Source organism: Aethalodelphis obliquidens, unplaced genomic scaffold (genome assembly GCF_003676395.1).
Source record: "Aethalodelphis obliquidens isolate GAN/ISIS:26980383/991018 unplaced genomic scaffold, ASM367639v1 scaffold3, whole genome shotgun sequence".
NCBI lineage: Eukaryota > Metazoa > Chordata > Mammalia > Artiodactyla > Delphinidae > Aethalodelphis > Aethalodelphis obliquidens.
In genome coordinates, this window is record NW_020837947.1 from 40,922,645 (window position 1) to 40,936,779 (window position 14,135).

General features: G+C 37.8%; 1 protein-coding gene across 3 annotated transcripts in view; it reads left to right on the forward strand.

Annotated features, from left to right (window-relative positions):
* The window catches only part of MAN1A1 (mannosidase alpha class 1A member 1), a 178,528-nt gene that overhangs the window by 142,039 nt on the left and 22,354 nt on the right, over window positions 1-14,135 (forward strand). For all 3 annotated transcript variants that reach the window (XM_027087611.1, XM_027087599.1, XM_027087606.1), the window contains 2 exons: window positions 1,354-1,447; window positions 9,984-10,099. In XM_027087611.1, the coding sequence (XP_026943412.1) occupies window positions 1,354-1,447; window positions 9,984-10,099 (210 nt within the window). The remainder of the gene's footprint in view (window positions 1-1,353; window positions 1,448-9,983; window positions 10,100-14,135) is intronic.

Sequence of the window (14,135 nt, forward strand, 5' to 3'; positions counted from 1 at the left end):
CCCCCCCCCTCCCTCCCCTCCCCCTCCCTCCCCCTCTCCCTCTCCCTCTCCCTCTCAGCATCGGCACACTTGATCACTTCTCCACGGGCATTCTCTGCCCCTGGCTTACCTCTGTCTTTGCCAGGTGCTCCTTTTCAGTCTCCTATATTGGAACTTCTTTATCACCCCAACCTCTAAACATTGGAAAACCCCAGGACTCAAACCGGGGCCTCTTCTTTTTACATTCACTTTCTCCATTATTTCATCCAACCTCATGACTTTACATACTGTCTGTAGGCTGTTAACTCCACATTTGTAATTCCAATTCCAACCTGTCCCCTGAACTCCAGGCTCTATAGCTAAGTACCTATTCAACATTTCCACTGAAAGGTCTATCAGACAACTCCCACTTAAAATGTCTCAGACAGCCCTTACACTGGCTTTTACTCTAGTCTTCATTATCTGGGTAAAGACGCCTCAGTTTACCCAATGTCTCAGACCAGAAATCTTGAGGTCATCCTGGTTCCTCTCTTTTTGGTAAACCTCAGATCCAATCCATGAAGAAATCCTTTGTATCCCGTTACCTGTGCTGCTACCCTAGTCCAGGGATCCGTCATCTCTTACCTGGACTGTGCAGTAGCCATCTGACTACCACTTCCTCCCTTGCCCCCTCAGTCACACCGATCCTGTAAAAACACAAGTTTTCAATGGCTTTGCGTCACACTCAGAATAAGATAAGCCCACATTATGGTCTGTGAGGCCTGCAAGATGTGGGCCCTGGCCACCTCTAGGCTCTCTGACATTCTCCCCTTCACTTCCTCACCTCCACCCTTGGTGGTCTTGCCAAACCCACTCTTTTCTCAGAACTTTTTTGTACTTGCTCTTCCTTCTGCCCACGTGCTCTTCCTCCATTGCTCTGCATGACTTACTCCTTCATTCCTTTAAATTTCTGCTGAAACCATCTCCCAGTAGCCTCCCCAGACCACCCTGACTAACAGAGTACAGCCTCACCACCTCACATCACTCTGTCCCATTACTCTTTTGTATTTTTTTCATAGCATTTATTACCACCTGATATATTTATTTGTTTGTTATCTGTCTCACTCCACTGGATGCAAATTCCAAAATGGTAATGACTTTGTTTATCCACTGATACATCCTAGTTTCTTCTATGGTGTCTGGCATATGGTAGACTGTATTCACTTACAGTTATTATTTTTGTAAGCTGGTGGCAACTCTCTTTGCTCTAATTCTGCATCATTTAAATCAATGGGTTTTTTTCCTAACATGGAAAAATGTAATCAAGAAAGAGAGAAGAATGGCACCAAACTTGTTTTTCATATTTTCATAGTAACATTCCATTTTCTATTGTAGGTAATGAATATTCGAACAGTACTGAACAACCTGGAAAAACCACAAGGCCTTTATCCTAACTATCTGAATCCCAATAGTGGACAATGGGCTCAATGTAAGTCAAAAGTTAAGCATTGTTGATACAGATGAACTTTTTGCAAAGCAGAAGTAGAGACACAGGCGTAGAGGATGGAAGTATGGATACCAGGGGTGGGGGGTGGATGGTGGTGTGATGAACTGGGAGATTGGGATTGACAGATATACACTACTATGTATAAAATAGATAACTAATGAGAACCTACTGTATAGCACAGGGAACTCTACTCAGTGCTCTGTGATGACCTAAATGAGAAGCAAATCCAAAAGAGAGGGGATATAGGGACTTCCCTGGTAGTTCAGTGGTAAAGAATCCGCCTTCCAGTGCGGGGGACCCAGCTCTGATCTCTGGTAGGGGAATTAAGATCCCACATGGCGCGGGGCAACTAAGCCCATGCGCCGCAACTACTGAGCTTGTGCGCCTCAACTAGAGAGCCCAAGTGCTACAAACTACAGAGCCCACGCACTCTGGAGCCCCTGTGCCACAACTAGAGAGAGAAAACCTGCATGCCACAACTAGACAGAAGCCTGCACACCACAACTGGAGAGAAGCCCGCGTGCCGCAAGGAAAAATCCTGATGCCTCAACAAAGATCCCATGTGCCGCAACTAAGATGCGACTCGGCCAAAAAAATATAAATAATTAATTAAATTAAATTAAAATTAAATGAAAAAGAGAGGGGACACACATATATGTATAGCTGATTCACTTTGCTGTACAACAGAAACTAACAACATTGTAAAGCAACTATACTTCAGTAATTAATAATAAAAAAAAGTTAAGCATTGTTTTAGCTCTTTATGATACCCAGCACTGTTCTAGTAACAGAGAGAAGGAACACCAAGAAAAGCACTCTTGTTGGAGAATCTTTAGAAAAGGGGAAAGGGAGCATGGTTCCTTTAATAAATAGGCTTCTATCATAAGACAGACTGTAAGTGTTACTAGGGGAACTAGATTGTTCATTTTTCATGCATAACTGTGAGCATGATGATCTGTAAGCACATTTAAAGCTGTTAATCAGAAAGGGAATATCTGGTCAGGGTACTGTGGGGATGCTAGCCTATAATAAACTGGTTATATAGATAAGAAAATTGTTCCTTTGTGCTAATGACTAGCAGGGTTTACCCAGATTAGCTAGAGTATTCTATTTCATAACATTTTCTCTTTCTGTTTGGCTACAGGATGGGAGGGGAGACTGAGTCTTTAAGGGTTGAGAAATTGTAAGAGCAAACAGGGTGCTTTAGTCAATTTTAAGCCAGCAGATAAAGGCTTCCTGCCAGGAGAGCCAACTTCACCATAGAAGAAAGTATTGTGCTAGAAGCCCTCACTTCAGATCCTTAGGGACTTTAACCAGGCATATAAAGATGCAGAGTAGCTGAAAGAAATGTTCTCAAGCTGATTTGGAAAAACAGTGGTAGATTAAGCAGCACCTGAGAGCAAATGAAAAATCCTAAGTGAGATGTCTAGCTGTGCCGCAGATGTTAGCGACGTCTTGAAATTTTACTCTAATTTGAGTTTTTTTCTTTATATTTAAATATGATATTCCTAGATGATTATGCCTCACTGCTACTTTAGAAGTATTTTTCTTAAAGAATAATGTAGTAGAAAAAATGTGCTAAAATCTTTGTCTGTGTTAATAATGTCTATGGAAGGCCCTAGCATTGAGACCACAACACCATAGTCAAGGTTGCCACTTAACCTAAGTGTGATCTGCAGATCACTAGATATCGCTGAAATCTCACAGGGGATCTACACAATCAAAGCTTATTATATTTTTATAATAACACTAAGACTTTCTGCCTTTTTTACTGTGCTGACAGTTGCAGTTACATTGCAAAAGCAATGGTGGGCAAAACTGCTGAAGCCATAGTGATAGCCATGGCAGAGACACCAGATAGTACTAACACCAGGCATACCTCAGAAACATTGTGGGTTCAGTTCCAGGCCACTGCAATAAATCAAATATCACAATAAAGCTAGTCACACATTCTTTTAAATTTCCCAGTGCATATAAAAGTTATGTTTAGGGGGCTTCCCCAGTGGCGCAGTGGTTGAGAGTCTGCCTGCCGATGCAGGGGACACGGGTTCGTGCCCCGGTCCAGGAAGATCCCACATGCCGCAGAGCGGCTGTGCCTGTGAGCCATGGCCGCTGAGCCTGCGCGTCCGGAGCCTGTGCTCCGCAACAGGAGAGGCCACAACAGTGAGAGGCCCGCGTACCGCAAAAAAAAAAAAAAGTTATGTTTACACTATACTGTAGTCCATTAAGTATGCAGTAGTATTATGTCTAAAAACACTGTATATACTTTAATGTAAAAATACTTTATTGCTAAAAAATGCTATCCATCTTCTGAGCCTTCAGTAAGTCATGGTAATGTCAAAGATCACTGATCACATAGACCGTAAAAATATAATAGTAATGAAAAAGAAATATTGTGAAAATTTTCAAACAGAGACACAAAGTGAGCAAATGGTGTTGGGAAAATGATGCTGATAGACTTGCTTAATGCAGGGTTGTCACAAACTTTCAATTTTTATAAAACGAAGTGTCCGCTCTGCAAAGGGCAATAAAGCAAAGGGCAATAAAGTGAGATATACCTGTGATCATATCCTTCACTGCAGATAACAAATAAAGAGATGCCAGTTTCACTCATGAATGCTCTTAATGAAGCAAAAAATTTACTGATTCTAGTAAATCTCAATCATTGAGTACACATCATTGTAATATTCTGTATGATTAAATGGAAAGGACGCTTAAGGTGTTTCTGCTGCATGATGAAAAATAGTGGTTGCCTCATAGAAAAGTACTCGTGTGATTGAGTTGCAAGCTGAACTAGCCGCATGTTGTTTCACAAGTCACCATTTTTACTTGAAAGAACTACTGAAGACAAACTGGTTATTCAGACTTGGGTAATTGATAGACGTGGTCGCAAAAGTGAGCACGTTGCTTCAAGCAAAACTAACAGTATCTGTGCCAAAGGTAAAACTTGAGCTTCTAAATGAAAATTAGAATTTTGAAAAGCTTGCACATTGCCACCATAGCCTTAATGTCTTTCACCAACACTAAAAGCCTCTTCTGAGATTGGTGATGATATTAACAAATATGGTTTTTCAATGTTGTATAATCAAATGTATCAACGTCTGGAAGATGTGCATAATTCAGTGAACCAATATTTTCCAAATGACCAATGCATGCTGCTATAAAATCATGTGTGAGAAAAGGTGCATTCAAAGTGCAAGATGGCCCAATGGATTTTAATGTAATAGTACAAAAATTAATTGATGTGGTTTCTAACTCCACATTGCAACTGTTAAAAAACCTTGACCACCTGTCAAGTTTTGTTGTAGTACCAAAGAAAAATTACCCACAATTATCTGAAAAGACTATCAAAATACTCTTTGCTTTCCAACTGTACAAATGTGTGAGGCTGAATTTTCTTCATATATTTCAGCCAGAACAACATACAGCAGCAGATTGAATGTAGAGCAGATATGAAAATCCAGTTGTCTTCTAGTACAGCAGACATTGAAGAGATTTGCAAAAATGTAAAGTGGTATCAGTCTTCCCACTAATTATTTTTGTTTTGTAAAATGTAACATATTCTTATGAAAAATCTATATATTAATATAATGGGTATATTATTACTTCAAATAAATTAATAAAATATTTTAAATTCTGTTTTCATTTCCAATATGGTAAATATTGATAGATATTACATAAACAAGTTCTTTAGGGTGCTTATTCGTTTTTGAGAGTGTTAAAGGGTGCTGAGGCTAAAAAGTGTGAGGGCCACTCTAGTATTTGGGATAAAAGAGAACCTGAGTAGCTTTCTGAGTTCAAGATAACTAGATACGATTCTCTGAAAGGACAAGCGTTTTTAAAGTTCTCCTTCTCACGAAAGATTTCAAAAGTTGAAGAAAAGTCTCTATGATTTACTTTTCTCTTTCTGTGATATAGGATTTAGAGGTCACTATGAAGAGGGACAAAAAGTCAGTTGTTCTAGAACATCCCAGCTTCACCTTCTGGGTCACTGATACACTACGTATTTGGCCATGCTTCGTGGTACAAAGGGCCCTTTGTAATTGGATTGTTTATGGGCCAATTCCTGATGGAAAAACAAATAGGGTTCATGAGTCCCCTGTCTCTCTTCCCACACCCCCATCCTGTGTTCCAGCCACAAGGAAGACACACTTTTTTTTATTCTTTAATCAAGGTCTGCTTGGCCACATCCAGGTCTTGGCTTGTGCTGTTTCCTCAGCCCTTTTACTGCACTTCTGGCTCTACCAAGAACCAGCCCAATCTCCATTTCTTCTAGGTGGCTTTCTTCAAGACACTGCTTGGAAATTGTTAGCACCCACTTCTCCTCTGCCCGCCCCCTTCTTCCTCCTCTGTCCCAACCCTTTGGGTACTTTCCTATCACAGTCTTTTCCTAATGATTCATATACATACCCATCTTCCTATGGATCCAAAACTTTTGAGGACAGTGACTTCATCATATTTGTTAACTCAGCACATAGTATCTTACAGCTAGTAGGAGCTTACTTGAGTTTTGTGAATACTCATGCAGTCCGTATCCAATCTGCCTCTGCTTTTTTTTTTTTTTCCCGGTACGCGGGCCTCTCACTGTTGTGGCCTCTCCCGTTGCGGAGCACAGGCTCCGGATGCGCAGGCTCAGCGGCCATGGTTCACGGGCCTAGCCGCTCCGCGGCATGTGGGATTTTCCCGGACCGGGGCACGAACCTGCGTCCCCTGCATCGGCAGGCGGACTCTCAAGCACTGCGCCACCAGGGAAGCCCTCTGCCTCTGCTTTTAACAATGGTTCTGTTTTTCCTCTCTGAACAATTTGTCTCCTGCTCCTCAGTTGTGGCTGAGAGGCAGCATCTGGTCCTGGTCAATGATAATCTCTCTTGACTGTTGAGGCCAAATATGGGGCTCCGTGTCTTATAAACAGAACAATTATCACCCTTCTTCAGTTAAAACAACAACATTATATGTATGTGTGTGTGTGTGTGTGTATCTATAAAATATGGTGTTACTAGTATCATTGGGGGATTGCTTTGAGAGAAGTTCAGATTCAGATGAAGTCTATAAAATTAAGTGAAGATACTGAGTATTTCATCCTTTTTGTCTTGATTCTTTTGATTTTTTTTTCTCTTTCTAAGTATTAGGAATCCTTTTATGTGACCTAATCCTATTGAAAAGAATACATTACCCCTTTTATAAAAGAACATAATATTTGAGTAGCTATTATACACATTATGTTTAGAACATTTGGGAATAAGAACACCATATATGTTCTTTCTAGAAGTAGACAGTCCTTTCCTGCTGATAAAATCAGGCATGTTCTCTCTTACAGCCACTAAGGTATTTACACAGATAACACAAATAGTCATCCAGACATAGGGGAAGCTTAGTGAGTGATATGCTAAATTATCAAAAAGACCTTTTCTTATTTCTCCTCTATGTTCCTTTATGTTCCTTTATTTTGATTCTTTCCAAATATAAAAATTTTATAGGTAGGAAAATAGAAAATCAACTAGCACTTAGCAACATTAATTAAAACAAATATGTAAACCTTTTCCTTTTTTAAAAAATCACCAAATGCCCAAGCTTGCTTCTTCCTTCATTATAGAATCATAAACCAAGGGAGAAGAAAATGAAGCTGCTTCTGGCTGTTAGTTTTCAGCTCTCATTGCTTTAACTCTAAAGGACATGTCTGGATCATGGCCATCATTTCCTATTACTTCATTTAGTCCCGTTATTTTGACAGTAACTGGACAGTGATTTGCTTTACCACACATCACTTGCATTTGTCTCCTGTAATCATGTTTATAACAACAGGGCTTATTATCGATGAGATAGTACTTAGTCTATTTAATTTGTAAATGTCAGAGGTTTCTGTGGCGATTTATTTAGGAAATTGTAAAGGTCACTTCAAACTGCTATTTTAAGGATCAGCCTTACAATTATAAAAAGACTAACTTTACATTAAAATTAAAACTGTAATTCTGGACTTTCTGCAAAAGAAAATCCATATTTACTTAAAAATATAGCCCTTCTGGGCTTAATAGGTGTAGTCCTTAAGAATTTTGCTTTGTTCATCAATTTTTTACTGAGCACCTACTATGTGCAAGATGCTTTTTAGGAGCTGATGTGGACTGGGAAACATAATAGGTCTGGTCCCTGCTCTCCTGGATCATATAATCTTATGAAGGAGACAAAAAAAATTTCACCATCTTATGAAAGTGCAGGTGTGGTACATGTGTGCTATCAGAAAGTGTATAATGAGAGAACTTAGTGGGCATCAGATATGAAATATGAGTAAGGATTACTAAATGAAGGGAAAAGGAATCAGGGAGCTCACTTCAGACAGAGAGAACAATGCCTTTAGAATCCCTGAGGTGGGAAGCAGCCTGATGGTTTTGAGAAACCAAAAGAGGGACCATATAGCAAGAGGGCAGAGAGCAGATAGAGCAGGACTGATAATATAGAGAAGATTGAGGTCATACAGGGCCTCCCAGGTCTCCAGAGACCCAGGATTTGAGTCTTCATCATTGAAGCCTTCAAGTAAGGGCTGATCTGATTCACATGTTAAAAGGGTTGCTCTGGCATCATTAATGTGGGAAATAGATTGGAGTGGCACTGCCATCAGAACTTTGTGTGATGATGGAAATGTTCTGTATCTTCCCTCTTCGGTGCAGTAGCCACAGGCCACATGTATGAGCACTAGTATGGCTGAGGAACTGATTTTTTTTTTTTAATTTTAATAAGTTTAAATAGCAAGATGCTGTCACAGTGCAGGAGACCAGATAATTTGCCATTGCAGACTCAAGCAGGGCATAGTGGTAGCTTGGGCCAGAATCATATTAGTGAGGACAGGAAGGAGTAGATGGACTTAAGAGATACATTGGAGGTAAAATTAGTAGATTTCGGTAACTCACTGAATGTGGGAGCGAAGGAGAGAAGAGGTAAAGAATGACTGTTGGATGTCTGACTGGTGCAGACTTGGCAGGGTGATGGCACCACTTAGTGAGATAGGGACCAAGGCTCAGATAAGGTTGAGGAGGAAAAGATAATACATTCACTTTTAACCTGTGTTCAATTGTTCAAGTTTAGGTCCCCATGTCCAAGTGGAGTTGTTGGGTGGGACTCAGGAGAAAATTGTCTTGATAGTAGTATAAAAACCAATTTACTTTTGTGTAACTAAATCAACTAATAAAGGTTTTATTTTTTTAATAGCTACATAAAGTTAGTTTCGAGTTATGAAACTTCAAATGCAAATTTCCCAAATAAGACTATCTTATTAATACGCAAATTCTCTATGAATTCTAGGAATGATATTTCAAAGAGAGTATGTCTTTGTTTTTGTAGGTAAATATGCTTGAAAAGTAACAGTATTAATTCAAACAGTAGGCAAAAGAATATGTACATTTAGTGTTATATGTTAGAGAGCAAGTGATTCCAAGTTTGAGACCCTGTGTGGGCTGAAGAGTTAGCTGGCACCTACCAATGTTATAATCTCATTTAGCCCCTCTAAGCCTCAGTTTTCTCACTTTTAATGAGGATTACCTACCTATAAGTCAAAGACTGTTTGTATAGCAATAATATAAATATGTAGTGGATCTGGCATAATAAATGACAGTGGAGAGGGACTGTAGGAATGGAGTACATTGATTCCTCCCTATCTGCAGGGGATTGGTTTCAGGACCCCAGGGATACCAAAATTCATGGGTGCTCAAGTCCCTTATGTAAAATGGCACAGTGTTTGCATATAACCTATGCATATCCTCCAGATACTTTAAATCATCTCTAGATTATTTATAATACCTAATACAATGTAAATGCTATGTAAATACAATGTAAATGCCATGTAAATAGTATTTGGCTGTGCATGGCAAGTTGAAGTTTTGCTTTTTGGAACTTCCTAGAATTTTTTTATCATATTTTCAATCCACAGTTGATTGAACCTACTGATGGGGAACCTACAGATATGAAGGAGTGACTGTATTAAAAAGAAAAACTTCTCCTGCCCTGTCTTCTTTCTTACCTCTCTCAAAGGATTTTGACCCTTCAGATTAATAACACTACAAAACCTATCAAATAATAAAAATTATAATACAAGAAGCTGAGGAGCTTCTGGTTATATTGCAAGCCAGTTTTTTTTTGTTGTTGTTTTTAAGATTTGATGATACTCACAGCTTTGACATAGTTTATTATTGAGAGATAAAGCAATTAAAAATATATTTGAATATGGTGAAACATTTTAATTTGGTATTTTTACTAAAGAAACAGAGTTTTAGAATTAGGGTTGATTATATATTTTTTATCTGCATGTTTACAAAACTGTGTTGGTAATTATTTAAAGTATATCACATTAGTTAACAGCACATCAGCTCATTTCAGAATATCTTTCGAAAACGAGATTTGTTGGAATTTAAATGTAACATTGAGTTGCAGTTGACTTAACGGTTTTGCATCCTAGTTACTAATATGATCTTACTGCATTATCTGAATTAAAGTCTGAATCAGTCTAAAATTCATTTCCCTCTCTTTGCAGATCACGTATCAGTTGGAGGACTTGGAGACAGCTTTTATGAATATTTGCTAAAGGCATGGTTAATGTCTGACAAGACAGATCTACAAGCTAAGAAGATGTATTTCGATGCTATTAAGGTAAACCCAAATTTAAATCATCGTTGCCACTCAACTAACTTATAACTTGCATATTAATCAAGCTTTAATGAAAAAATGGAATACTACCTGAGTGGGTTAAAAAATGTTTCCAGTTAGATAGAGTTCAATATGTGCTAATATAATTATAACAATAATAATCATACTTGATAATGTTTAGTTCTAATAGGGTAGTTAAAAGTTTTTTCCATGGTTCAAACCTCAGTTAAGATTCACACATCTTAAAAAGGGTATTTTTCTTCAACAAGTATGAGTTCCCTATTAGAGTCACAGTTAAAATTATGGAGAGGAAAAAATCCTGAATTTATTATATATTCTAAAAATTGAGGAAGTTAAAATTGCCCGAGATTACAGACAATCCTAATGGTTACCTCTCTTTGAAGTAAACTTACCTCCAGAGATAAATAGTACTTTCAAATAAAAATCTGCGGGCTTCCCTGGTGGCGCAGTGGTTGAGAGTCCGCCTGCCGATGCAGGGGACACGGGTTTGTGCCCCGGTCCGGGAAGATCCCACATGCCGCGGAGCAGCTGGGCCCATGAGTCATGGCCGCTGAGCCTGCGCGTCCGGAGCCTGTGCTCCGCAATGGGGAGAGGCCACAACAGTGAGAGGCCCACGTACTGCAAAAAAAAAAAAAAAAAAAAATCTGAACTAACCAAACTAATATTTAATCAAAGATTATTAATAGTTTTCAAAGGTCCTTTGTGATGGAGGAGGAATGAGAGTGAATAAATATTTGAATTACCTTCTGTGAACTAAGTAGTGTGTTAGGTAGATACTTTATGTAGTGTTTGTTTCCTTAAATAGTTTTTTAAATTTTTTATTTTATATTGATTAACAATGTTGTGTTAAATAGTTTTTTTTAAGTGAAGTGTAGTTGATGTATGATATTATGTTAGTTTCAGGTGTACTATATAGTGATTTGACATTTGTATATGTTATGAAATTATCACCACAATGAGTCTAGTAACCATCTGTCCCCATACAAAGTTATTACAATATTATTGACCATATTCCTTATGCTGTATATTGCATCCCTGTGGCTTATTTTATAATTGGAGGTTTGTACCTCTTAATCCTCTTCACTTATTTCTCCTGCTCCCTCATCCCCCTCCCCTCTGGCAACCACCCATTTGAACACTTAGGTTGCTTCCATTTCTTGGCTATGGGAAAAAATGCAGCAGTGAACATGCAGGTGCATATATCTTTCCATATTAGTGTTTTTGTTTTCTTCAGATAAATACCCTAAAGTGAAATCGCTGGATCGTATGGCAGTTTTATAGTGGCTGCACCAATTTACAATCCCAAAATAGTGCACAAGGATTCCCTTTTCTTCATATCCTCACCAACACATGTTATTTGCTGTCTGTGATGATAGCCATTCTGACAGGTGTGAGATGTTACCTCATTGTGATTTTCATTTGCATTTCCCTGATGATTAGTGATCTTGAGCATCTTTTCATGTGTCTGTTGGCCATCTCTCTGCCTTCCATCTTCTTTGGAAAAATGTCTATTCAGGTCTTTTGTCCATTTTAATCTGGTTATTTGTTGAGTTGTATGAGTTCTTTGTGTATTTTGGATATTAATCTCTTATCAGATATATTTTCAAATATCTTCTCCCATTTAGTAGGTGGCCTTTTCACTTTTTTTTTTTTTGGTTAGTTTCCTTCACTGTGCAAAAGCTTTTTAGTTTGTTGTAGTCTCACTTGTTTATTTTTTATTTTATTTTCCATCCCTGAGGAGACAGATCAAAATATATATATATATATATATATACACACACACACACACACACACATCTATATGTGTGTGTGTATATATATATATTGCTAAGACCAATGTCAAAAGAGTGCACTGCCAGTGTTTTCTTCTAGGAGTTTTATAGTTTCAGGTCTACACTTAAATCTTTAATCAATTTTGAATTTATTTTTATATATGGTGTGAAAAAGTAGTCCAGTTTGATTCTCTTGCATGTAGCTGTCCAGTTTTCCCATCACCATTTATTGAAGAGGCTATCTTTTTCTCACTGTATATTCTTTCATCCTTTATCATAGATTAATTGACCATGTAAGCATGGGTTTATTTCTGGGCTCTCTATTCTGTTCCATTGATCTATGTTTCTGTTTTTGTGACTGTACCGTACTGTTTTTATTACTGTAGCTTTGTAGTATAGTTTGAAAGCAGAGAGTCTAATACCTCCAGCTTTGTTCTTCTTTCTCAAGATTGGTTTGATTATTTGGGATCTTTTGTGGTTCCATACAGATTTTAGAATTATTTGTTCTGGTTCTATAAAAAATGTCTTTGGTATTTTGATAGGGATTGCATTGAATCTATTGATTGCCTTGGGTAGTATGGTCATTTTAACAATATTTATTCTTCCAATCCATGACCATGGTATATCTTCTCATTTGCTTGTGTTGTCTTCAGTTTCTTTCATTGATGTCTTATACTTTTCAGAGTACAAGTCTTTTACCTCTTTGATTAGATATATTCCTAGGTATTTTACACTTTTTATGCAGTCATAAATGGGATTGTTTTATTAATTTATCTTTCTTATAGTCTGTTATTAGTGTATAGAAATGCAACAGATACCTGTATATTAATTTTGTATCCTGCAATTTTACTGAATTTATTTATTAGTCCTTTTTTTTTTTTTTTTTTTTGCGGTACGCGGGCCTCTCACTGTTGCGGCCTCTCCCGTTGCGGGCCACAGGCTCCGGACTTGCAGGCTCAGCGGCCACGGCTCACAGGCCCAGCCACTCCGCAGCATGTGGGATCCTCCCGGACCGGGGCACGAACCCGTGTACCCTGCATCGGCAGATGGACTCTCAACCACTGCGCCACCAGGGAAGCCCAGTCCTGCTTCTTTGGTAGTGTCTTTAGGATTTTTCTATATATAGTATGTCATCTGCAAAAAGTGACAGTTTTACTTTTTCCTTTCCAATTTGGACTTTTCTTGTCTATTTGCTGTGGCTAGGCCTTCCAAAACTATGTTGAATAAAAGTGACAAGAATGGGCATCCTTGCCTTGTTCCTGATCTTCTTGCTTTCAGCTTTTTATCATTTATTATGCTGTTGGCTATAGATTTGTCATATATGGGCTTAATTATCTTGAGGTATATCCCCTCTGTATCTACTTTGTTGAGAGTTTTTATCATAAATGGATGTTGAATTTTGTCAAAAGCTTTTTCTACATCTATTGAGATGATCATATGAGTTTTATTCTCCAATTTGTTAATGTAGTATAGCACATTGATTGATTTGCAGATATTACACCATCCTCACATCCCTGGGATAAATCCCACTTGATCATGGTGTATGATCCATTTCATTTATTGTTGAATTTGGTTTGCTAATATTTTGTTGAGGATTTTATCATCTATATTGATCACTGATATTGGCCTGTATTTTTTTTGTTTGTTTTGTTTTGTTTTGTTTTGTTTTGGTATCAGGGTAAAACTGGCCGTATAGAATTTCAGAAGCATTCCTTCTTCAGTTTTTGGAATAGTTTGAGAAGAATAGGTGTTAACTCTTCTCTAAATGTTTGGTAGAATTCACCCATGAAGCCAACTGATTCCAAACTTTTGTTTGTTGGAACTTTTTTTTATATTACTGATTCAATTTTTTTACTGGTAATTGGTCTATTAATATTTTCTATTTATATTTCCAATTCCATCTTAGGAGATTATATATTTCTAGGAATTTTTTCATTTCTTCTAGGTTGTCCATTTTATTGGCATATAAATGTTCATAATAATCTCTTATGATCCTTTTTATTTCCATGGTATCATTTTAACTGCTCCTCTTTCATTTCTGATTCATTTATTTGGGCCCTCTCTTTTTTTCTTGATGAGTCTGGCTAAAGGTTTATCAATTTTGTTTATCTTTTCAAAGAACCAGGTCTTAGTTTCTTTGATCTTTTCTATTGTTATTGTGGTTTTTTGGTCTCTATATTATTTATTTCTGCTCTACTAACTTTGGGTTTTGTTTGTTCTTTTTCTGTTTTCCTTGGGTGTAAGTT